The following is a 25,425-nucleotide window of genomic DNA, read 5'->3' on the forward strand; positions in this document are numbered from 1 at the left end:
CAGAATGCATTGCTTTAGACATGATACTGCATTCAGCCACTAGATGGTGAATAATTGAATGAACTTATAATTATTTAACATTGCAAAGGTAGGAAATTGGATTTTGGTGCTTTCTTTCCTTGTTACAAGGCATTTAAAGATGGACCTCGGTGTCAGTGGTAAGTCAAATCAGTGGATGCCAAGGTCCCACCTGTATATATCTGGCCTGGATGCCTTTAAAAGGGGATTGTTTTAAGTTTCTGGAGGAAAAATCCATTACAGGTTACAAGCCATGATGTGAATGTGCAACCTCCTGATTTTAGAAATGGGCTATGTCAGAATGCCAATGCAAGGGAGGGCACCAGGATGCAGGTCTCTTGTTATCTGGTGTGCTCCCTGGGGCATTTGGTGAGCCGCTGTGCGATACAGGAAGCTGGACTGGATGGGCCTATGGCCTGATCCAGTGGCGCTGTTCTTATGTTCTTATATATACTGAGTGATAGCACCTGTTTAAGGCTCAGGTTGTTTCCCAACCTTGTATGAGATCCTTCTAAAGTGCAGACACTAGAGACTGAACTGCTGGGACCTTTTGCTTGCAAAGCAAATCCTCTTTGAGTGAAACATGGCCTGCTTTCAAAAGCACACTAAAGAGCAACAGGTTTAGCACAATACCACTGACATTTGGTACAATACTGTGGCTCTGTACCACATAGGTCCTTGCAGGGCTGGCCCATCTACTAGGTTGACTGAGGTGGCCAAATCAGGCTGCAGGATTGGTGGAGGTGCCCACCTCCACCTACCCACTCGCCTCCACTGCTTCTCTTCCTCCTTATATAGATTGGAAAAGAAAAGAGGGACAGAGCGGTGTGGAGGGCAAAAAAATGGTGGGCTAGCACCTCAGTGACACTTCTGCTCCATCCTCTCTTCCTTTTTCAATCCAGGGAGCAGGAAAAGCAGAAGCTGGCACATCACCTAGTGAAGGAGAGCAACATAAGGTATCCACCACGAGGTTCCTTCTACACACCTGGAGGAACCAAACTTCTTTCACCCTTGCAAAAAGCTGGGATTCTACCTCTGAGCCACTCCTGGTTCTGGATGATAGCTTGGGCTGCTTCCTCAGAAGAAATGAGCTACAATGGCTGCAGTAGCTACAATGTGGCATGACAATTGTGATGAACAGACCCTTTGGAAAAGTTTCCCTGAAACATGACTTTCGGCCTTTCCAGTGTACAATCTTTCTGCAGTACCTTCGATTTCAGCTCCATGACTCCTCCCTGATGAGCAGTACTGACAAATGTCTTTGACCAGATAGGAGATTCTGCAAGGAAAATGCATATCATCTAAAAACCCATCTTTCTCCCCCTGCTCCCATTTTTCTCATTTTGCCAGGGGTGGACATGATTCACACAAGAGGGCTGCATTGTGACACCAAATGAAATACGGATTAATTTCTCTGTCTCCCAGAAGCCATGTATTGCAGTTTGAATACTATTTCCTGGCAACAGAAGTGCTACTTTAGAAAGATTGTTTATATCATTGGCAATAATTAATCAAAGCATTTTGTAGGTTTGTTGAGCTAACAAAGAAGGGTCTCACCGAGGTACATTTTCTCCAGGGCCTGGGGTGTGAGGCCTCTCTGCACTGGAGAAGGGGGCCATGGTGATTGCACCCTTTTCTGCACATTAGAAAGAGAACATATGTAAGACCCCAAAATGTTACTTGCCAAGGAAATTACCACAACTCACCTGTGGATGGATTATACTTGCTTTCTTCCTACCAGATAAGCTTCCCTGCAACTCCAGGACAAAGTCAAGCCTGATGATGGCGCCAAGCAGCGCACTGAGATATGTATTTGGTGGTGGCCCAGAGAAGGGCTGTTCTGGACTGGGCTTTGGACAATGAAAGTTTCCAAAAAAGAAATAAAAATATCATGCAGACAATCCCAGAAGGGAGGGACTAGGAACGTGGACATCAAGCCAAGAGATAAATGAAGCATGTGCCCAGCAGTGGTCGTTGTTTGGGCAGCTGCTTTTTGCATGAGAGGAACTGCAGCTCTCTTTGGAATGGCACACCTGGATGTAACTTTCTCTTTAGAGAAGCAATCAAGCAGACTGAGAAGCTACACCGATATTTCGTGTTGATGTGAACTTGCTGCATTTCCCCTGTCCAATTAATATAATGAAGCTCAGTCACATGAAGCTGCTTTATACTGATTCAGACCATAGGGCCATCTAGTCCTGTGTTATTCTGGCAGTGGTTTCCCAAGCTTCCAGGAAGAGATCTTTCCCAGACCCCTCTAAAGTATTTTATTTGGAATTAACTATATTTGGACAGAAAGTGCTGTATGGTATTGGGTGCTGTTCTGAGATCAACAGACCCCCCCCAGTGCACTTTTTCCAGCCTCTATGACAATAAACATTATTTTTTTCTTTACCAATTTGTTCCTCCCTATTTCCATATAAGTACAGGACTGATTATCAGTTGAGGCTGCTTACATGGGTGACAGAAGTATCTATGTGAACCTGCCTATGCTCTCTTCAATTTGGCCAGCTGAACTGAAAAGAGCTAGTTATTCTCTGTGAACTGAAAAATACAATAACTAATGTTTGCATTACATTCATCCTAAATGTTCTCTTCAGTTTGTTTGCTGTTATGGGCTGCATTGGTATCTATACTACCTGCTTCTATTCTGTTTGTAATCTGTATTATGTTTGTGGTACTCTTCATATATAAGTATTTAAACAGGGGCGGGAGTAATGGTTCCTCTTCAGCCCAGCGCAGAGACTTTTCTAGTGGCTCTTTGCTGGTGTTCTTCTGCATTTTTTTAGACAGTGAGCCCGTTTGGGATACTGAGCCATTTAGGGCCCAATCCTATCCAACTTTCCAGCTCTGGTGTAGCCACAATGCAGCCCTGTGGTAAGGGAACACATGTTCCCATACCTTGAGAAGGCCCCAGGGACTGCCCCTCCACCAAAGGATGCAGCGCACACCTCACAGGCGTAACTGCTTCAGCACTGGAAAATTGGATAGGATTGGGCCCTTAGTTATTTGAGTGTCTGTAAACTGCTTTGTGAACTTCTGTGTTGAAAAGTGGTATATGAGCATTCTTAATAGACAATAATAATTCTGCCAGTCCTTCAAAAAGTATTTACCACTACACACTTGGAAGCTTCCTTTTCCATTTATCATATTCTGGTTTCTTGTTATTCTGTAAACACTTGTTACATTCATGCCTTGGGTCTCTATTATCTGGAACACCAATTCCAAACGTAGAGGAAAAATAGCTCAAAGTCTCTGCCTAAAGCCATTTCTGCCCAACACTGCATTTATGCAACAGGAACCAAATGTATACACCTGTGAGCCAGGCAAAAATAGGTTAATTGTGGGACCCGCATACACTCCTGTCCTATTTCACCACAACCTTTCCAAGAGGGAAACCAGTATTGTTCACCTGTATATGATATTTAATTTAAAATGGATGTGGATTTGGAACTACCCTTTGCCCGCTAGCATCCAGGCTGAGCTTTAAAACACACACACACACACACACACACACACACACACACATGTCACACGTGATCCATCCAAAACTAAGCCCATTTGGATCCCATCAATTTTAAACTGTTAAGCATGTATCTAAGTCCCCACCACCAATGAAGTCAATGGACTATGCCCATAGGACACACAACAAAAAACATGGCAGGTTCCAAGTCTGACATGTTTATTCAATTGTTAAAGAAATAAATTACCCAGGTAGTAAAGTGGGTTGGTGGGCCAAATGATTCTTCACTTTGTTGCAGAACCCTTGTAGACATACACAAGATATTTTTATAAAGAAAAAAAGTTGCTTCTCTTCTCTGCCCCCTTGCCAGTCTCACATTCTGGTGCTACTAAACCCCATCCGTAAGGTACTCCCTCTAAGGTACACCCTTTGTAGCTAAGGTAGAAAGTAGCACACCCTCCTGTTTCAATGCCTCTCCTTTCTGTCTTCCAGTCATCTTCTCATGGCCCAGTGGTGTAGCTAGCCATGCAGGAGCCCAGGGCAAAGTTAAAAAATGATGCCCCCCATGTCATACCCAGAAGGGACGTCACTTCTAGGTGTGATGTCACACCCACATTTTTTAAAATTGAAAAAAAACCACCACCACCTCCCCTACCTGTACCCCCATTCCTGCTCACCTTCAAAGCAGCACTTGGGAGTCTCTGGCAACTCACTGCTCTTGCTCCACAGCCCATAGTCAACGCCCAAGCCCTCAGAGCAAGGGGAGCCAGCAGCCAGAGACTGCAATCCCCCCTGGCCCTCTAGCAAGGAGTGCCTTTTTGCAAGCACTTTTTGCAAGAGGCACAAGTGGGTGATCATGGGCAGGGGCAATTGCACAGATTCCCCCAGGAAGCCTGCAGCATGCTGCAATTGGTACTCCTGCACTCTCTCTAGATACACTACTACCGTGGCCTCAGCTGCAGCTGTCCCCATACCAAGAGGGCTGATTACAGCTCAGATTGATGTAGACAGTTGAGAGAGACAATAGCGATACCTAATCTTCCATGGCAAGAATCACTGAAATCCAAGATGAGCACTAACCCATGACCAGCAGAATCCTTTCCTTTGTCAAAAAATGCTCTCTTCACTTTCCCCATCTTTAGCTTGTGTAAGGGTAGAGAGAGAACTAACAGTCTATGGCACTCCCCCAACCACAGCTACTCTGATCTCTTGCTGAGGTATACAATATGCTGGGAATCTGCTTTTAAAAAAAATAAAGCACACTGAAAAAAGAAAGCACTGTCCTTCTGTAGGCTTTGAGAGCAGGCACCCATGCTACAGTCAGCCTGAGCACATTTCCTCACATGTACACTCTCCTCCTCTCAAAAGGTTCTTCCCCAGTCCAGGTTCCTTAAGTGTCTTTCCTGGCACAAACTGGGCACTTGAGGTGGATCCCCCAATTTTCATTTGTGTGGATCTGGGGATTATCTACAGAATTCTTATGTTCTTAAGTTCTTAAATGACTCCAACCATCTCTCCTCTGACTGCCATTTCTTCTGGATCAGGACTCAGGTGTCACAAGAATCGCAGCAAAGCTCATAGAACTAGGGAGATCAGATCCTCAAAGGTGGAACGTCACCAGACTTTAAGATTGTCTCTAATGCCCAACAAGGTCAGTTGCAAAGCAACATCAAAGCGGGTTTTTGACCTCCCCACAGAGAGGAGCAGGTCATGCTGTAACCTTGGGAATGGTGTTCGCTCAACCGCACCGCAAAGCAGGGAGCATAAAGCTAGAACACTGAGATCCAGGTTGACTCCAACATCAAAGCGGCCCCCAACTGGATACAGTCTCCAAGATCTCTGTGCCACAGCATCCCCTAGTGCTGAACGGAGGGAATGGGGGACAGGTGAAGAGGGAGGGAGGGCCACCTGCGCCTTACAAGCACAGCGCCCCCTAGTAATGCTGCGGATGAGCCTGGTAGTCTCAGGGGAGAGAGAGGCTCCCTATTCCAGGCAGGATGACCCTCCCCCTTCCTCCCTGCCCTGCCCTGCCCTGCCCTGCCCTCCAGGAGACCCTGCTCTTCCTCGCTTACCTGGCCGTCGCGGAGGCTCCTACCGCCGGGGCTCGCAGCCTGCTCTGGGCTTCTCCCCTCCCCACTCTCATTCAGATAGTGAGGGGCCGGCGCTTGCGGCCAGGGGCAGCCAATGGGGAAGCGGGTGCCTCCTCTGCCGAGCTCAGCAGGCAGCTCTGGGAGCTGGGAAAGCGGGTGGGTGCAGTCGGGAGCTCCCCAACCCCGCCGCGTTTCCGCAGACGCGCATCGCTTGTCTGGTCCCTTCTTTGCGCGGCGAATCCAGCGCAGCAGAGCAGAGCAGAGCCTGCCTGGGAGGCCCCCCAGCGCCGCCCATAGGTGCGAGTGCGGCAAACTCACGACTGGAGCCTCCCAGCCCAGCGGGTGGTCTCAGGTCTGCAGAACCTTTTTTGGTTACTAACATCCAAGAGAAACTCCGCTTTGGGGAGGGAATCCAGTTCAATGACGCAGAAGGGGGGGGTTCAGTTTCTGCCACAAATACACACTCAATCCAACTGTAAGGGAGACGTGTAGGTGTGCACCTATATAGCAATGCTCATCAAACCCTGCTACATTTGATGGACACACCTACTGACACGAATAAGGAGGCACACCCCCATCCAAGGCCACTGAAAATCGACTGGGATCCTGAAGAAATAAAACATCCCTTTCTTCCTCTTTCACACCCCCCCCCCCCACTAGTCACCTCTCTCCAGTCCCACAATAGGCCTTCCTGGTTGCCCCAAGGGTCTAGGTCGCCATGCCCCACACAAGGGATGTGGCAGGACTCCAGGGACATTGGACCAAGAGGAAAAGTAGATTCCCAGACAGTCCTTCCTCACAGTTCCTGCAGTTGACTACGCATGCAGACAGAAACCCTCTGCCTCAAGAGCGTGTGTTCACCCATTCCCCCCATCACCACCACCTGGAAACGCACATGCACAAATACACAGTGACTCAAGATTGGCTCTGCAGTGTATCTTACATTCCAAAGTGCTTTACAAAGTGACTGAAAAATACAAACTATATACAGGCACCATATCACAACTAGCAACAGAGGTGCAGTTTCTGCTGGAGCAGCTGGGGCAGTTGCTTTACACAGTACGAAGCAACACCATATGACAGTCTGGTACAGCAAGGGGAGCAAGACTGGCTTTTCCTTGCCCAGCCAGCATGGGCGGTTCCAAGGGATGAGGCTCAGCCGGGACACTAGGAGTACACATTTCCACTCTTGGAAGACAGTTTGGGGGTTCCTAAAGATGAGTGTGAGCCCTACTAGGGCCTCAACCATATTCCTCAGTCAGGGAAAGCTTCTATGAGACAGAGTATAATACCACACCAGATATTCAACAGGGAGAACATGGTCTCACTGCAAAAAAATATTGGTTTGACTAGACATCTTGGGTGAGCTGGAGTGGGGGGGGGCTCATGGAGTAGATCACATGGCTGAAGTCTTTCCAGCGACATCTGTCGATGATGAGCATCCTGTCTGCAGCACTGAAGCAGCCATCTGGGGCTCAGATTGCACCTGGGACTGACATGGAGAAACACTGACTGCTTCACAATGGAGGGTTTCAGATAAGCCCTTCTTTTGGGGAGGACTGGATGAGGAAGGGACCTTACAGGAGACAGCAACTTGTTCACGCAACTGAAGGAATTCAGGCAGTACCAGATCCTCTTTGGACAGTAGCCCACGCTGGTCATCGACCCGGCAGTTCTGTGCCCGGTTTAGCAGTTCCACAAGTCCTGGGGCAAGAAGTAATTCATTTAGATCTGACAACTTAATCTAAAAACTACAATATCACCCTCCAAATGAACATTAATGTTCTGGACTACTTTCTGTACAGATATGGCATATCTATACAACAAATGTGTGTCAATTTTGCACCAATTTAATTGTCATGGCCAAGCCTACACCAGTCTTCACCATTTTTTCTCCCTTTAAGTCCCACTTCAAACCAGAGACCTGGTGTAATGCAGCAGTTAAGGTGTGAGTTGAGAAGTTTCCAAAATCAAACCTCACCTCAGCTATGACCTTGCTTGTCTGTCTTTGTAGTAAAAAAGACTGCACTTTTCCCCCAAAAAAAGGCAGATTCTGAGGATGCCAAGTCCACTTCTAAATTCTACACTTGGAAGATGTGAATGCTGGGAATATACCCAATGTTACCAGTGACCCATTTTCAGCATAGCTTTGAATCACCTTATCTTTATCTTAGCTTTACTGCCATCCCTCTCCTATCCCAACTATTCCCAATCTTAATTCTCTGCCTTTGAAATCAAAAGCACCAGGTGGATCACGTCCAGTAATTCTAAACATCATACTGCCGTTAAAAAATGCATACAGGAATTAACATGAAAAAATGCATGCTGATTAACATGGTTCTGTTTAGTTTCTTGGGACAGCTGGGCCACACTGAACAGGTTCATTGTCTCCACTTCCACAGATCTCTGTCTCTATCCTCCACACAGATTACCTAGTTAGTAAACTTCACCCCTTTGATTCCCTTTTATCTTGATGGACCTCAAGTAATGTAGTGTCAATAATAATATACCTTCCAGATCATATGTACGCCGGTTGTGGTTACTCTTAGAAGGCTTGGTAGACATCTCTGGGAGTGACTCAGCCTCAGATTCTGTCCCTACAGAGCTATCATCCTGGAATCATAATGGAAGAGGGCATGATTAAGGAAAGAACTAGCCAGTGGTCAATGTTGTGAGCCAGTGAAGCACCACTACACAGGTCAATATACCCAAGTTGCATATGAGGTGATATAACTGAAAAAAAAGGGATGTGAAGATCCCACCATCACCATCCCCATCCCCATCCCCATCGTCATGGTGCTCCTCTAGGCTTGGATTATGCCCCCCCCCCCAACAGTAGCCATAGAAATACCAACTGCCCTTGGAAAAGGAGGAAGAAAGAAACAAGCAAACCATACTCCCAACACCAATGTTTTCTGTTGTAATCATTTTCCATTTTTTTAGTGTTAGGTGCCTTGTTGGCTGAAGAGCTAGAACAACTTTTAGATAAATACATAATAAATGAATAAGCTGGTCCTGGACTTCGCCACTTCAGACTGCAAGTATAAAGCTTGCACAACTGGAAAAAAAAAATCTGCATGTACAAAACTAGCATCATCAGGGAGAAGGCTGACCCAGAGCTCTCTTGATGGAAATCAGGCTTTTGAAAGGCGTATCTTTATAAGCAGGAACATTCAGTCATGTTGTACCCAACTGCAGCCTATAATAGTACTGTCTTAGTAGCAGACTACATCTGTGATCAAGGCTCACCTCACTCTGCTCACAAGAAGGGCCTGCTACAACATGACCGACATCCACAGGTTTCACCTCTGCAATAAACACATGGCTGTTAGATCCCGGTGAGGCAGGGGAGCACTGAATAAGACCTTGTCTGGAGCTCTGGCAACAGTGGAAACAGGGCTGGAAGGCTAAAGGCTGGGACCATGGAAGCAGTAAAGGAAGAATGAGTAGAGAACAGAGCAGGACGTCTTAAAAGGAGTCAGCATGAAAGAGGCTGGAAATGCACAGACTGATGTTGGGGAAATATGGTCTAACTCTTCTTGAATTGGTTAGATAGATGGGGCTGAATTAGAGGCATGGGAATTCAGACAGTCATGTACATTGGCCCTTCCTCTCACTGGGATCCACATAGCAGTCATTCCCCAGATAGGGACCAGGAAGGAACCCCTGCCAATCCATTAGCTGTCCACAGGAAATCAGCAGGGCCAAAAGGCCAAGATTCAAGATCCATACTTCCCAAGATGTGGTCTGTGGACCACAAGTGGTCTGCAAGTGAGAAGTGGTCTGCAAGGTCTCAGAAAAAATGATCACCTTCTATCACTTCCAACATTTCACCAAGTGAACACTCTCCCACAGACTACCAGAGAGGGCAAAAATCAGGCTTCCAATAGCCACAGCTAGCACTGAAGTGTGCTTGCTCAGGAGATGCTTCCCCATGGACCACTAGAAAGAGAGGAGAATAGACCACTCTCAGCTGCAGCTAGCACTTCCAGCATTTTGGTAGTCCCCAAAGGACTACCAAATTTAATTGTATTTTTGAGTGCAAGGGTGGTGGTGGGCATTGCATGTGGTCCACAACAATTCTAATTTTTGTCTCAATAGTCCATAGACTACTGAGGTTGGGAACCACTGTTCTAGATGAACCACTGTGTGCTTCACTGAGTTTCACATACCTTCATCTGACTCCAGGACAAGCTTCTGAGTAGCCACAGTGCTAACTTTCTCCTCCAGATTCACAGCATGTTGTTCACCAGGCTGCAGCAGGACAGCAGAGTTAGAAGAAGAGAAAGACCAGGCTGGATGGGCTCCACATCATTTTGAGCAGAGCAGGACCGGACTATATACAGTATACGGTGGTAAGACATGAAGCTTCTCAGCAAGTGACCAAACAGAAATGTCCACATACTGCAGTCCATACACAAACAAAAATAATTTGTAGGCTGTGAGATCTTGGGGATCTGTGGGACCTGCCAGTAACATGTCCAACCAGAAGAGAACAATATCAGAGACTTTAGTCTGGATAAGAGTCTCTCCTGTCCTGCTCCTTGATGAACATTTTCCCTTGATGAACATTTTCCCAAATATTGAACAAGACATGCTGAATGCAACAGGGACAACTTTAGACTTTGATTAATCAGCAGGTTCACCTTTACAGATCCCACTTAGGAAAAGCTTGGACTCCCAAACTCATTTTACATATCGCATTTCATTTCTCTAAGACCACTCTCACCCGCCGTAGTAGCACCCGTGTGACATCCAAGCCATACTTCTCCAAGATGGGCTGTAATGCCTCCTGCAAGTGCTTAGTGGATTTTGCCAAAATGCGTACTGTCTTATTGATGGGTGTGATTTCCAGCCTGTAAGGAGAAGAAAGACCATAATAACGATTATGGCATTGTAACCTTGCAGAAATTATGCAACCCCATTAATCCACTCCAAATGAAGGATGGTAAGGTGCCCCATTTCTTTCTGCTGGCATATGCCAGCAAATCCTAATTTCAGATTCCAATATGCAAGATCACAGAAGCTGAATGCATAGGAAAGCAGCATGGGAAAGAAGCTGGGATGGCAGTCTCCAATACTGCCTTTCAGCAAATCATAGGAAAATGGGCACAAAATGAAACAGGGAGAAGATAACCTATCCAGGCCTCTGTAATGAAATATTAATGCTTAGTCCCATGAGGTACAAATAAGTAAAGGGACATTTACTCTTCCTTGTAGTTTGAGGTCTAAGAGGCAGAGTCTGTTCTGTGATTGCTGTCCTGTGTTCATACTGGCTCAAAGTAAGAGACGTTGCGGTGTCGACAAGACTGGAAAACAATACTGTACATCCAAGCCAGCATAAACAGTGGTCCCACTTATGGTTTGCCTGCAACCTCCTGTTCATTCAGGTCCTGTCTGACCACCTCTCTATGCTGGAATATGGGATACTCACACCAGCTTTAACTCAACCAACAACACAATCAATCATAAAGTCAGACCACACATGCTCCCAAGAGAGCATGTGGTTGCAGCACAAAATGGCCAATACAGGGTAGGAGGGATATACAGAGATCACACTCACTCAAAGCTGACTCTGGTCTCCAGCTTCACTTCCTGGTCCATTAGAACTAAGCTGTCCTGGTTCAGTGCCAATGGCTTCTGGGAGAAAAGACAAGAAAAGGCAGACATATGAAGTAAGCAGTAAGTAGACCTTTTGCTATATGATAGTATGCATAAATGCACATATTTACATTGTGATATATGAAGTTATTGTAAAGCTGCAGGGTAAAGCCACGTATATACATTTGTTAGCATCATGAGACCAAGCTAATGAGACCAAGGGTACAATAGATGAATTAAGGGAGTTTTTGTATGTTACCCTGTGTTTGTCACATTCTTATGACTGGGTGGGTATGAATTACTTCTCAGCATAACTGTGTATATTCCCAAGATATTTTTCATAGCCTTGTGACACACACACTGTTGCAACTTCAAAACCTTCCAGGACTCCCCATGATGCCTCAACATTGCCTGATTCCCTTCCAGGATACTCTTCCCTGGACAATGCTTTGTTTTTATTTCTGCTTGACATACTTATCTTTGATACTTTGGAAGAATATTCTTGATTTGTTGATAGGTGGTAATGGCAACTATTTATATCTGGAGAGAGATGTGAACCAGGAAGGCTCAATCAGATAATCTTGCCTCATCACAAACTCACTATGTTTCAGCCTCAACTCTTCCTTTATGCAGGAAGATAATTATAATACTGATGCAATTTACAGGGTTGTATGGATTAGCGACAGTGCAATCTTATAAGTAATCACATATGTTGAATGGCCATTACTCCTAGGTAAATTCAGTTCACCACCTGAGATAATGTGTATATAAGTAAAGTATATAAACATTATTACCGTAATTATTGTATTGTAAAAGATTTGCCACCCAGAAAATATTTTGATCAGGATGTTTTTTGATGCTAGTCTTTTTGGTATGTCCTATGATTATATGCAAGTCTGGTCATCCAATATAAGCAGAAAATATTTGCCTGATGCAAATATGCCTTGGAAAGACTGATAAACAATCAGAGTGCATATCTAGGGATATCTACAGTAGTTAAAGTATTTCTAGCACTTTTGCAAAGAGAAACTATGATAAAAGCATTTGAATCCCAAAGAAACTGAAAGTGCTCAGTAGCCCAACTCCAAGCCAAAGAAATATTACTCCTGAAACCAACTGCATTTGATTTTGAGCTCTCTGTCAACTCGGTGGAATTAAATTAGGTGCTTGAAGGTCACAGACTGTTCCATAAACATGGAAGAGCTTTTTCATGATACCAGGATCATCAGCAGCTTCTCCTGCTGGTGTAATGGGAATACAGAACCTACATTTTGAAAAATGTACATTTGATTTAAAAATAGCTTTCTTGTAAGTTCTTTCTACAGTAATGCTCACACATGCATCCAAATAACATGAGAGAAGCCCAGAAGGATTGTCAGTGTCATGTGAAAATGTGCTAAGACATTATTAGTCAGTTCCTCAAACTCAGGTTTCCTGAACATGTGGTTCACATAATAAAGACAGTAGGATAGTGGGGAAGGGTAGTAGGAGGTAAGCCGAGTGGAGCTCCAGGACTTCTCTTATAACAGTAGCTGAGATGTCATTAGTAGAAGGACTCAAATACTACCTTTGAAATGTTTTTCAAAGGATCTTAACCAGAAAGAAACATCAGGCTCAGCAGGTGACAAGTTGAGAAATTTGCCTTTTGTTCATGCTGGAGCGTGGCTATGGGTATATCAGGGTCATGACAAGCTCATACACTTCAAGATGTACCACTACGCCACTGCATAGAGTTCTTTCTAGTAGAGCAATGAGACCCTGAATTCCTTCACAGGCTGAGAAACAACAGGCTCCTTCTTCCATTACCTCAGCAGCCTAGGAGCCATTTCCCCATGGTGAGGTCCAACATGGGCAGGAACAATTGCGCAGGACTTGTTCGCACAATAGTGGAGACTCATGAACTGTAGTTGGTTCCAATACAAAGATGTTTCACTTTGGTTTTGACATTTTGGGGGGTACATTTTTTGCTGCTGTCAATATAGGAGTAAGAAAGCACAGTATATAGGCTGCTAGCAAATAGCTACAGGAAGCCCAGTCCTGAGCTGCCTGGCGCACAGGGATCTGGATTGGGCCCTTACTCCTTTATAACTCTTTTGCTTTGGGGACTAATAATAACCCTTACCACAACCCTGTAAGGTAGGCAAATGTTATCCCTATATTGCACATGGGGAGTGAGTCTGAGAAAATATTGGCTTATCTAAAGTGACTTTGGATGCAGTCCTAACCCACTTTCCAGCACCGACATAAGGGCAATGCAGCTCCAAGGTAAGGGAACAAACATTCCCTTACCTTGAGGAGGCCTCCTTGAGTGCCACCCAACTGTAAGATGCAGCACACATCCCAATGGCACAGCTATGCCAGTAGGGGGTCGCCGCATCTCAAAAAAGGCATAGTGGAAATGGAAAAGGTGCAAAAGAGAGTGACTAAGATGATTATGGGGCTGGGGCATCTTCCTTATGAGGAAAGGCTACGGCGTTTGGGCCTCTTCAGCCTAGAAAAGAGACGCCTGGGGGGACGACACATGATTGAGACATACAAAATTATGCAGGGGATGGACAGAGTGGATAGGGAGATGCTCTTTACACTCTCACATAACACCAGAACCAGGGGACATCCACTAAAATTGAGTGTTGGGAGAGTTAGAACAGACAAAAGAAAATATTTCTTTACTCAGCATGTGGTTGGTCTGTGGAACTCCTTGCCACAGAATGTGGTGATGGCGTCTAGCCTGGACGCCTTTAAAAGGGGATTGGACAAGTTTCTGGAGGAAAAATCCATTACGGGTTACAAGCCATGATGTGTATGCGCAACCTCCTGATATTAGAAATGGGTTATGTCAGAATGCCAGATGCAAGGGAGGGCACCAGGATGAGGTCTCTTGTTATCTGGTGTGCTCCCTGGGCATTTGGTGGGCCGCTGTGAGATACAGGAAGCTGGACTAGATGGGCCTATGGCCTGATCCAGTGGGGCTGTTCTTATGTTCTTATGTTGGGCCTTTGTGGCTGTGGTGAAACCAACCAAGAACTTGTCAATGAACTTGCAGCTCAAACTGTTGTTATAGCAATGACTGGGCTATACCAACTGATTGCATTACAATTCTGCACTTTGAGAACCACAGATATTCCAGCCAAAATTTTGCCTAGAAAGAGGACCCAGAGAGATGGCACACTCCTTTCTTAAATCCCCTGTAATGTAATTCTTCTGTTTTTTTCTGTATGTTGGGCCTACCTTTTCATTCCCCACAAGGTAGATCTTGACATCGGGCAAGTGAAGGCCACGACGTTGGCAGATCCCAGCTAACATGTCCTGGATGGAGAGGCCAGAACGCACAGGGGCCAGGGAGGCAGTTCCATCAGGCAGGTAAACACAGCAGTACTTGACAGGCTGATTCTGATTCTCAGTTTCTGAGCCAGTTAGGCTCTTTCTGTGGCTCTGGAGGAAAGAGAATTTCATGCTTGCACCATCACTTGTGGATACCTTAAGCTTCCATCTTTGGCTGGCTGCTAAGCTCAAAGTTCAGAGTTCCTACCAGAGGACTTCCTAAGGCCGGCAGACCACCAATACATAACATCTGTTGGGTTCTTTACCTTCCCATGACATAACAGGCATTCATGTGATTTTCACATGTATGGGGTATGTCTTCTCCCCCCCATACCGGCACAGGAAAAATGTCATGTGCAAATGACAGATCTGTATTTTCAAAGCTGTTCTACACATTATGCAGAATATGATAGTAAAATTCTGGATCATACCATATAAGACAGCATGTAGTGTTTCCCCCCTTTTTAAATGTACCCCTTCTTAAGAAAAAAATCTCTCCATGTAACAAATGAATAAATTAGGGGAAACAGTTTAGCATAGCCCTGTCATAAAAACATAAACTCTTGACAGGATCAGACCAGGGTCCATGTAACCCTGTGATCAGCATCCTGTGATCACCCAATCACAGGATGGCTTCTGAGAAGCCAATAAGCAAGACATAAAGGCAAGAGGTCTTCCTCACTATTATCCCGGAGCAACAAGTAATGTATTCAATAGCAACCTGCCTCTGAACCTGGAGGCTTCATTTTAGTTATCCTGACTGCCAGCTCCTGATAGACCTGTCCTGCATGAATCTGTCTAAACCTCTTTTTTTTGAAACTACTTAAATCAGTGGTCACCACTATATCACATGGCAACAAATTTCCTAAATTCCTTATGTGTTGTGTGGAAAAAAATACATTTTTTGTCAGTTGTGAACCTACTGCTAATCAATTTCATTGGCTGAACCTGAATTCCAGAATCTCCCTGATATTACCACATGCAGGAATATTTTTTTTTTAATGGTTGGCAACCTTCAGTCTCGAAAGACTATGGTATAAGCCTACAGCACCCGGTATTCCCAGGCGGTCTCCCATCCAAGTACTAACCAGGCCTGACCCTGCTTAGCTTCCAAGATCAGACAAGATCAGGAATGTATGCCTCCTCCCTTCCACCTGCAATTTGAGGAAGTGAAACAGCTTAGAATTCTACCACCTTATTCCGTGCAATGAGTATAATAGTTCAAAGGCTTGTAGGTTCCCTTAGCAGTTAAGAGACCGTGTCCCTTGCTTGCATCTCCAAGAGCTTCCATTCTCTGTGGACAGCCAGGAAAGAATATATTCTTCCCTGGGCTGATGATATGAGCACAGTGCTCATTGACACACATGCCAGTGTTGGAGACTAACACACCCAGCCTTCTGGAATGCATTTTAAATGTTTATCAAATCAAAAGAGGGATTAATTCCTCCCCCCAGGTACTTTTTGTGCCCACACGCAGCCTTCAGAAACAGGCACACGCACAAAGGAGCAATTCCTTTGCTCCCAAGAAGGAGGTTTCACTGGGAAAGGCTGTGACAGTAACATCTCCACTATACAGAGCTAGCTGGCACCCTATGGCAATAAGAGTTCTCAACTCTTAACTCCCACATACACACATTCAATTCCTCTGGGATCTCTGTCCCAGAAATACTCTCCACTGAGTTAATTTCACTCTCAGCTTTCTTTTCATTAACCACTGTGTTCAGGAGGGAGGAGTGCCTCTCCACCAGCTGGGGCTTTCTAGGGCTGTAAGCAATGGTCTTTTCAACAATTTCAGGAGTGGGTGTCCACTGGAGGGTGCAGAGATTGCAGCAGCAAAAATACTGTAGCTGCATTGGTAGCTCATACCCAATATGCAATCTGTAGCAGTCACAGAATTTCACGTTGTAGAGAACTCCTCCACACTGCACAGTCATAGCCCATAATAGATTGTGTGGGGGGCGGATAGGACCCATGGTGAGACAGTCGTGGCATAGCATTAAGCAACAGCCAAGCATCCACACTGCGATGAAGGAAGCGTGACCAAAAACAGGGGGGAGGGAGTATGCAGCAGCACAATTTTCACTGCAATAGCCCCAAGTCTCTAGGCTGAGTAAGTTCCAGAAGCACGCACCTCTGTCTGGGAGCTGCTGGTTGCGCAAGATGAGAGGAAGCCCAAGTCCAGACTAGCAGAGGAATTCAGAGAGCCTTGGGATTCACGCCACATGGATGGCCCTTCACTGCCATTTCTCTCCTCTAAGACAGACAGCAAACTATGTCAGGTTCTCAGAGAATATATGAGCCTCAGCCATAGAGCAATTATTACCCCTTCTCAAGATCAGTTGATCTATTTTCACATTCAGCTTTAGACTTACCTCCCCAGGGACGTTCCCTCCTATCTCCTTTCCGAAAGGATCTCCGAGGACTCCTACCAGCCAAGTTGCCAGCAGCCTCCACACCTAGTGGCAATGACTTTCCTGCCTTGAGTTTTGTTCTCTAGGGAAAAGGTCAGAGAGCATATCAGCACAACACATGCTAGATCTGGTTGGGGGGGAAGAGGGAAATGGACACCTCTTATGTTTTGCTAACATCGCATCACTTCCCAAACTAGAAGAGGAGGCCTTGTACCTTGTCATGGTCAGATGGAGGGCTGCCACTCCGAGAGTGGGGCCTTAACTCTGGCAAGGGCTGTCCTTGGCTTTCGGCCCTTGCACATGCCTGATAGAGTGGCGATTTAACAAAGCGTGCATAGCTGTCAAACTTCATCAGGTTGAAGATCTGAAGCAAGAAGCATTGGGTTAGTCAAGTACCATCACTATTTCTGCAGCTGACAACTCCACAGTACTTGGACATCAGCATCTCAGACAACTTCAACCACAAGTGAGCAATGGAGATTAGCTGCTCTGTCTGAGCAACAGTGTTCCAAATGAGTGGCTAGAGTAACAGATGGTGTTCCAGGCTCCCCATCTCTGCTATGTCCTTTCTCTTTCACACACCCTTGGCTTAGCTGAAATAACTTTTCTCACCTGGAGTTGTTGGACATGAAACATGTCAGGGGTGGGAGTGGCCAACATCTCCTCACCAATCCAGGCCTGTCGGTCAATGTTGACTGGGCTTACCGAACAACTGGACAGGAAATCATCATAGATTCTCCTGGCCTCCTGGGCCAGCTATGGAGAAAGTATGCAAAGAGAGGATCATGGTATTAGCTTGTGTACCTAATGCTATCTGTGTCAGCCCTGATCTGCTCTATGCTCTAAGAGTAGGATATTACAGACTGGAATCTGGGTCCCTGTATTCATCTTATGAGGTTATATGTATGTAATGATTCTGAGCAAGTGCAGTAAAAGTATGAAATTGTTAAATGCAGGAATGTAGGAAGTTGCCTTACACTGAGTCAGACCACTGATCCATTTAGCCCAGTGTTGTTGACCATGACTGGCAGTGGCTACAACATTTCATACAGAGGTCTTTCCCTACCCTACCTGGACATACTAGGGATTGAACTTGGAACCTTCTGTATGTATAGCTTGTGCTCTGCCATAGAACTACGGCCCTACTCAGCAGAAGGAGAGTCTCTCCCTTTAAAAAAAAAAATCTGTTTCTAACCCTTGTAATTATGCATATAGGTTTGAAAGTGTACAGACAATGCTTTGAAAAATCCTCAAAGTGAGAGGCATACTTAGATTTCCAGTCATCAGGAGAAGAGGTTTCAATCGCCTACAGTGTTAAAAAGTTTGAATCACCATTCAGGACAAAATGAGATGCAAGCTTATCAAACTTATGATTCAATCCTATCAAACACTGAGCCGGTGCCTGGAGGGGTTTACAACAGTGGAACATATTTCTGCTGTCATAAAATGTGAGTGCCACCAACAGCCATTTTAGGAACACTGCCACAAACAGCAGCAGCACAGGAGGACTATCACCAGAGTCACATAGGTAAGTTTGATGGTGGCAGGAGCAGAGAAAAGGCAGAACCAGGAGAGTAGTGTGGAACGGGGATGAGATAGGGTGGGGAGGAGGTGGATCAAGTCCAGGAAGGGGGCAGTAGTGGCAGCAGCACTGCCAATATCCTATCCCCCTTTCAAGCAAAGTAACTAGTGTAGATACAAGTAGATCCGTGCAGGTGGCAGGGGATTACCCCCAGGCAAGGGAATAAATGTTTCTTTACGCAGAAGAGACCTCCAGGGTCTGAAAATAACTCATGGGATGAAGAATGTGGCTTCATCCAGCCACTGGCATGGCTGCATCAGCACAGGGGCAGTCAGGTAGGATTGGGCAGTCTGATTATTTTCTGAGTGTAAAATATGAGTTCATTTTGTGCAGAATTTGAATTTTTCCTGCTTCGTCTGCCCTGGACAATCCTCTTACCTGGAATGGGAACTCGAGTCAAGTAACTTGAGTCTGAGTCACAAAAACGTGTTTTTTGATGACTTGTGCAGACTCATCATCTGTGTCAATGACTCGGGAATTGACTCGAATCTGAGGCCACTGACTCAGCACTCGGTCCCACACATGCAGATTCAAGTCTGTGTCTGGGTGCGTTTTGCCTACTTTTTCTGCGGCATGAAAGACCTCATTCAGACCCAGTGAGCAGCAGGGAAGTTCCAGCCAGGAAGCAGCAGAGGGTTAATGTTTTGCTTTTGCATTGAGTGGGGGGAGGGAGCCGGGAGCAGGCTCTCTTGTCCATCTCTGAAGGAACCAATGGTCATTGGACAAAGGATGGGTGGTCTGATTTTTTTCTTTGGATGAGATAGGGCAGCCCAAGGAGGTTGTTGCCTTAGAATTGGCTAGAGAACCAGGGAGGAGGAGAAAGGAGGCAGGGAAGCTGGGGGAGGTGGTTCATAGCGATCATGCTTTCCAACCGCATGGCTCCTCATGGCTTCATTGTTACTTGGGAGGAGGAAACCTCACTGAATGACTGCACTATTCAAATGGGACTATTTCTGAGTAGAGTTGCAAAGTACTGGTTCTACTTGTAAGCCCACCATCTGCTGCCCTCCTCCCTCTTGCCACTTCTGTCCCGGCTCTCATGCAGTCCATTCCACCCCCTCCCACCTTGTTTACCGATGGGATAGAACAGCAGAGGAGTGTTTAAAGAGAACTCTAAGACACACACACACACACACACACACACACACACACAAACACCCTGGCAGCAGCTCCTTTTCTTTTGATGGAGTTGCAGCTGATTTTTTAAAGGAAAAGATACATGACTCAAGTCTTTTTGAGTCACCAAAACGTTCTGGGCGACTCGGAAAGTCCCCCTGTTAGGACTCGTTTTTGAGTTGTGGGGTGCAGAGACTTGTGACTCGACTCAAGTCAAGCCACACTTGACTTGCCCATCCCTGCCTCTTACCTGTTGTGTGCTACTAGCTGGGATCTTCTGGAACCGTTCACATGCTTGCCAGAAATATACATTCTCAGCACTAAACTCCTTCTTCAGGAACTCCTGGAAAGAGGAAAATTGGGATGAAGGTTATTCACCTGTTTTGCAGAACTCTTCTAGTACAGTATATAGTTCAATGGCATCGCAAGGCGGTGCAGGGGGGTAATGTACACAGGAGGGACACCACTACTGGTCAAAGTTCTTATAATCTTGGTATTTTCAAATAATACCATCATGTTATCTATCATTCAGTGCATATTTTCATGCAGAATACAGTGGAACAACCTGTATTGAAATATTTCTATTCTATCCAAAGTTATAGCCAAGAAACCAACAGGGGGCAGGGCAATGTAGAGGGGTGAAAGAAAAGTGCAATACAAGGTGAATTATATGTAGGAGGTGAAGACAAATGAAAGCATGTTATGAAACTCACAGTGAAGTAGGCAACACCAAGTCGGTCCTGCAGTAGTGTCTCGAAGGACTCAGCCCAGCGGGCTACAGTTTGCCCCACTGACTGAGTAGCATTTGGGCTGATTGGCAGGCTGTTCACACTATTATTACTGCCCCGACCTCCAGAGCTGTTTAACTCTGTGGAACAGAGAGATATTTCAGTTCCTTCACAGTTCCATTTGCTGGAGTAATGCTAAATATCAGAGTCTGCCCATCTTGCCACCACCCAACACTCTGGGTACTCATTGTGTAGCAGATCATACTGGCAAGCCCTGGGGTTGGAATGGGCCAACCTGTGTGCTGTGTTCCCCCCCAACTATCATAATAGTTATATTATAATAGTTCCTGTATTGGGAAAACTTTTTTCATCATCTAGTAGCAGGATAGCTGAAAGCAGTTTTATGTAGTCCAGAGTGCCAACTCAAGATACTGTGGAGTCTGAGTCAGGTCTTATTGGGTCTGCCTCTATTCTACTCCACGTCTCCTGTTAGCCAGTCAAGCCTGCTATCATTATCAGGCCTTTGACACCAGGTTTCCAACACCACACCCAAGACAGTAGCTCTGCTTACCTCCATCTGACACAGCCAGGCCCTGCAAGAGAAGGATGAGAGCGTCAAAAGCTTCTTTGAGATGGAGAGAACCCAGCAGAAGCAGTATCCAAGACAGAGACAGTCAGTGCTCAGTGTCAGATACCTTCATAGGACATTTAACTATGCAGGTACAAGTGCAGGACAACCATATCCATTCATAAAGATCTCAGCCTCAGAACAATGCCAGCCCCATGGCTCATCCTATTATGCTCATCCTCATCCTATTATGATCATATTATTATGGCTCATCCTCACATACTGTTATGGAGGTCTGCTGTAGTCAGAATCTCCGGCAGACAATGAAAGGTGGGTAAGAAAGCACTGATGCATTTGGAAAAATAGAGTCATTGCCACAGACTTTGCTCAGCAAATGTTCCTAGGCCCCTCAGGAGGAATTAATCCGTGTCAATGGTACCTAGGGCTGCAATCCTATACACATTTTCCTGGAAGTAAGCTCCCTTGGACACAACAGAACTTATGTCTGAGTAGACATGCATAGGATTGTGCTGTTTGGCTCAAAATTAGTCTTTGCATAATGGTAGTGCTAAAGGACTGTACCCAATAACCAATGCCCCACAATTCAGATATGGCACAGAGGCCAGTCTTGCTAGGGTGCCACAACCTAGTCAAACAAATTGCCTGCTGGTGGTGTGATAATGGTGGTGGTGTGTGTCGTTTAGTCAAGTCACCACCATGGCATATTCAGGATTCTAATTCTAGAATCTGTCTAGGTTTTTTCAGATCACACAGCCCAGAAAAGGGTTAATGGAAGCAGCATGATGGGATATGTCTGTAGTTTGATCCTTCTAATGCCAAGTGAGAAATAACTCCCCAAATTGGAGCATAAATAGTTATTCCTGTACTAAAACCCATAGCTGGCTCTACCCAAACAGTTTGAATCTGGTCTAATGTGACTTGTAGGGAAAACTCGTGGACACACAGTCTCTGGGGTATCTATCTGACATTTCTAGTATGATTGGCATTATGGGACAGTTTTCCGTATATTTATTTATTTATAGTAGAACCTCTTTAAGTTGACCACCCAAGGGACTGGAGGAATTGGTCAACATAGGGAGGTAGTCAACATACGGAAAAAAGGTATTTAAATATTATCATGTTTAGCTCCTAGGACAACAATTGCAAGGCCAAGTTATTATTTAGACTGGATTTTTTACAAGTTTTATTGCAAATATCAATGAGAATTGATCCTCTTGTGATGCTTACTATTTATATCATCTATATCTATATCAAGAGACAGAGAATAAACAATCCACAATCAGTGTTTAAAAAAACCCCTGAAAATTCATAAGCTTAAAAAAAATTGTAAGTTAAAAAAAAATACTTGGTTTCATAGCAGACAGGTAGACCAATGCTATCCCTTGCCAGCCCATAGCATGTAGCATGTTACATAGCCGAAACAGCTAAAAAAACACACTTTTTTTACTTAGGCTGCCTGGCCTCCACTGGGTCTCCTCAGATTCACCAAATGCCAGAAGGTGTTTGATACAGTCCCTCACTAAAGGCTGTTGAGAAAACTCCACTGTCAGGGAATAAGAGGACAGGTCCTCTCATGGAGTGGGAACTGGTTGAGGACCAGGAAGCAGAGAGTGGGTGTCAATGGGCAATTGACAAAAAACGTGGAGAGAGGTGGAAAGTGGAGTGCCTCAAGGATCTGTCCTGGGACTGGTGCTTTTCAACATCTTCATAAATGACCTGGAAACAGGGATAAGCAGGGAGGTGAACAAGTTTGTGGATGACACTAAACTTTTCAGAAGGGATTGTGAAGTGCTCCAGAAGGATCTCTCCAAACCAGGAAAATAGGCAGCAAAATGGCAGTTGTGTTTCAATATAAGTGTAAAGTAATGCACTGGTGATGGGAACCAAAGTGAAAGGACAGTGGCTTCACTATGCACAAGCAACCTCATGTCCCTCACAACTTGGTACATGTCCAGGTACAATCGGCAGCCGGTGCAGGTCTGTCGGCTATGTGCAGTGTGCCCACCTATAAAAACCCTTTCGCACATGCATTAGCAGGCGTAGGGGAAGGATTGTCGTGTGGCTTCTTGCTTTTCCAAAATGGGACAAACCAGACAAAACACAGGCCCACAGTATCGCATTCAGTGAGCAACTTACGGAGGGTAAATTAATACTCTGTGCAATGGCTGAAGTGGTCAAGTTACAACTGACGGAGGTGGTCAATATAGAGAGGTTGGTCTCCCATAGTGTATATGCAGTGTCTGTTCATACTGTGAAAATTAGATCAACTTAAGGAGGTGGTCATTATAGAGAGGTGGTCAACTTTGGAGGTTCTACTGTATTTATTTTCACATGTTTATAGCACTTCCTTTATCCACACAACAACCCGGTGAGGTAGTTGAGACTGAGAGATAGTGACTAGCCCAAGTAAGCTTCACCCAGTAAGCTTTATGGTCAAGGTCACCCAATAGGCTTCATGGCCAAGTGGAGATTGAACCTGGCTCTTTCCAGTCTGAGTCCAACCCCCGAACCACTGTACCATCCTGGTCATACATCCTTATGTCCGCAGTCAAAGGAAACCAGCCCATGAAGGAAATCGCAGAGATATCACCACTGGTTCGTGCAAGCTGATCTCACACAGGAATTATTGTTATTACCTTATTATCTCATCTCCTTTCTATACAGAACAACTAAAGGATGCAACCAATACAACCACTTTCCAAGCAACTAACTGTGCTGCTGGGGTTGGCTGGCAATAATCTATAGATAGCTGCAAAGCCTTGCTGTTCTACAACAAGGTTTCCCAAATCAAATTGGCCACTCACCCCAAATCTAATCTCCTACAACGTCTTGGTTTTGTTTACCACATGAGGCTCTCTCTCACTCGCACAGTTCTGTCTGCCTGTCTTATCTGATTACATCCTTACTTTGCCTTGCCTTTTGTGGCTGCCAGTCATGCTTAGTTGTGCAACATGATATCAGAAACTCTCACGCCAGCCCAGTTCGTCTACAGATCGCTCAGTACAAGCTGGAGCCTGTGAAAAGCGCTGTGATTTCACAGGTCACAGAAACCTCTTGCCCAACGTGACAAGAGCACTGCCAGGCTGGGGGGTGGGAAAAGCCACTGAGATGCTCCACAGACACAGACACTGCAAATGCTTATCCTCTCTCTCACAAGGTACGAAGCATGAGAATGAAGACAACCAGTTAAATGTAACCAGACTGAGAGTGAGCTGCAGCCTTTCTCCCCCAGGATTCCATCCTCCTCTCAACTATAGCAGTGTCACGTCTGCTCCCCCTTGTCTCTGTAGTCTCTTTCCCCATGAAAGGGAAATGCACCCAGAAACATGCAGCTGGCCCAGAGGCCCTGCCAAGGAGAAAACCAGCAAGTTTGAATCTTGCTGGGCAAGCGACCATCCCGATCTCCAATGCCAAGAACAGGGAGGAAGCTGAAAGACCGTTGTCCTCCAGTGCCCGCAGGTTGTGGCCTCTGGCCCTGCCACCCCCACCCCACCCCCAGTAGCTGAAGTGTACTCACTCACCATTCGGCCATTTTGGATGCCCAGGTGTTTGGGTTTTCCCAGCATGCCTCGTACTGCTATAACCGGTGGTCCTTTAAATCCAGGACCATCTGCCACAGAGAAGCCCCTCCCTGAGGCTGCGGAACAGCCCTCAGAGCATCCCCGGCAGGGAGAGAAAGAAAGAGTGCAGCTGCCTGCCACGCTCACTGTGCTGCACTCACTACCTCTTTTCTCTACCACAGGAAGTGTCACTATGGAAACCAAAACCACAGCTCAAAATGGGGTTTGGAAGAGACTCCCTCTTTCTAAGAGCATGGCCCCACAACAGTCTATGGCCCAGGGCTCTATAAACGATCTGAGGCCAGAATCTGACCATGAAAGATTCTGTTTCCTGAGACGGAGGCAAAAGCATCATGAGCTGCAGCCCAAAAAATTTACAGGCATCCACTACAAGGAGCCCCCAGAGACAGGAACTGCACAGGCACAAACAAGGTAACAAGGCGTGTTTCAGCAGAAAAGCTGCAAAAGGAGTAAGAGTCAGGAAGCAACAGGTTGGTGGGGACACCCTGTGTCGTGTCCAAGCTTCAGCACAAAAAACTGAAGGATCATACAACTGATCAGGGGCATCAGAGTTTGTATTGTCACCATCAATTAATCCCCAAACCCGCTGAAAAAAAGACAGGGCAAAGAGATGAAAGGGCCATTGTGTCAGCACAGTCCTATGCACGTCTGCTCAGAAGTAAGTCCCAGTGTGTTCACTGGGGCTTGCTCCCATGAAAACATGTATAAGATTGCAGTCTGCTTGTGCAAAACCTCCTACCCAAATAATGACAATCCAACACGATGACCAATCCAACATTAATGCCTTGTAGGAATAGCTAACTACTGACAACCTTCAAATCCATTTCAAACCCAGGTGTCACATGACCTGATAGTTTCATTGGTAGTGACTCTTCATGTGTACTTCATATGAATGTTATTGTATTGCTATCTCATGCACATTCTG

At 45.6% G+C, this 25,425-nt stretch overlaps 1 protein-coding gene across 2 annotated transcripts; it reads right to left on the bottom strand.

Moving 5' to 3' along the window:
- Positions 1-6,635: 6,635 nt before the first annotated feature.
- Positions 6,636-24,518, bottom strand: RGS14 (regulator of G protein signaling 14). Of its 2 annotated transcripts, XM_066616433.1 has the most exons (15): positions 24,441-24,518; positions 20,902-20,923; positions 20,316-20,470; positions 19,853-19,945; positions 17,517-17,660; positions 17,119-17,268; positions 16,866-16,986; positions 16,625-16,746; positions 14,401-14,604; positions 11,135-11,211; positions 10,301-10,427; positions 9,744-9,825; positions 8,821-8,879; positions 8,082-8,184; positions 6,636-7,275 (listed from the first exon to the last, which is right to left on the bottom strand). In XM_066616433.1, exons 1-15 carry the CDS (start codon positions 24,483-24,485, stop codon positions 6,968-6,970), a joined length of 1,812 nt encoding a protein of 603 aa, XP_066472530.1. In that variant the 5' UTR covers positions 24,486-24,518; the 3' UTR covers positions 6,636-6,967. The 2 variants fall into 2 exon arrangements, with proteins under 2 accessions (XP_066472530.1, XP_066472531.1); XM_066616434.1 differs by lacking the exon at positions 17,517-17,660.
- Between the last annotated feature and the right edge of the window lie 907 nt (positions 24,519-25,425).

The sequence above is a fragment of the Tiliqua scincoides genome, chromosome 2 (assembly GCF_035046505.1).
Source record: "Tiliqua scincoides isolate rTilSci1 chromosome 2, rTilSci1.hap2, whole genome shotgun sequence".
In the NCBI taxonomy this organism is placed as follows: domain Eukaryota; kingdom Metazoa; phylum Chordata; class Lepidosauria; order Squamata; family Scincidae; genus Tiliqua; species Tiliqua scincoides.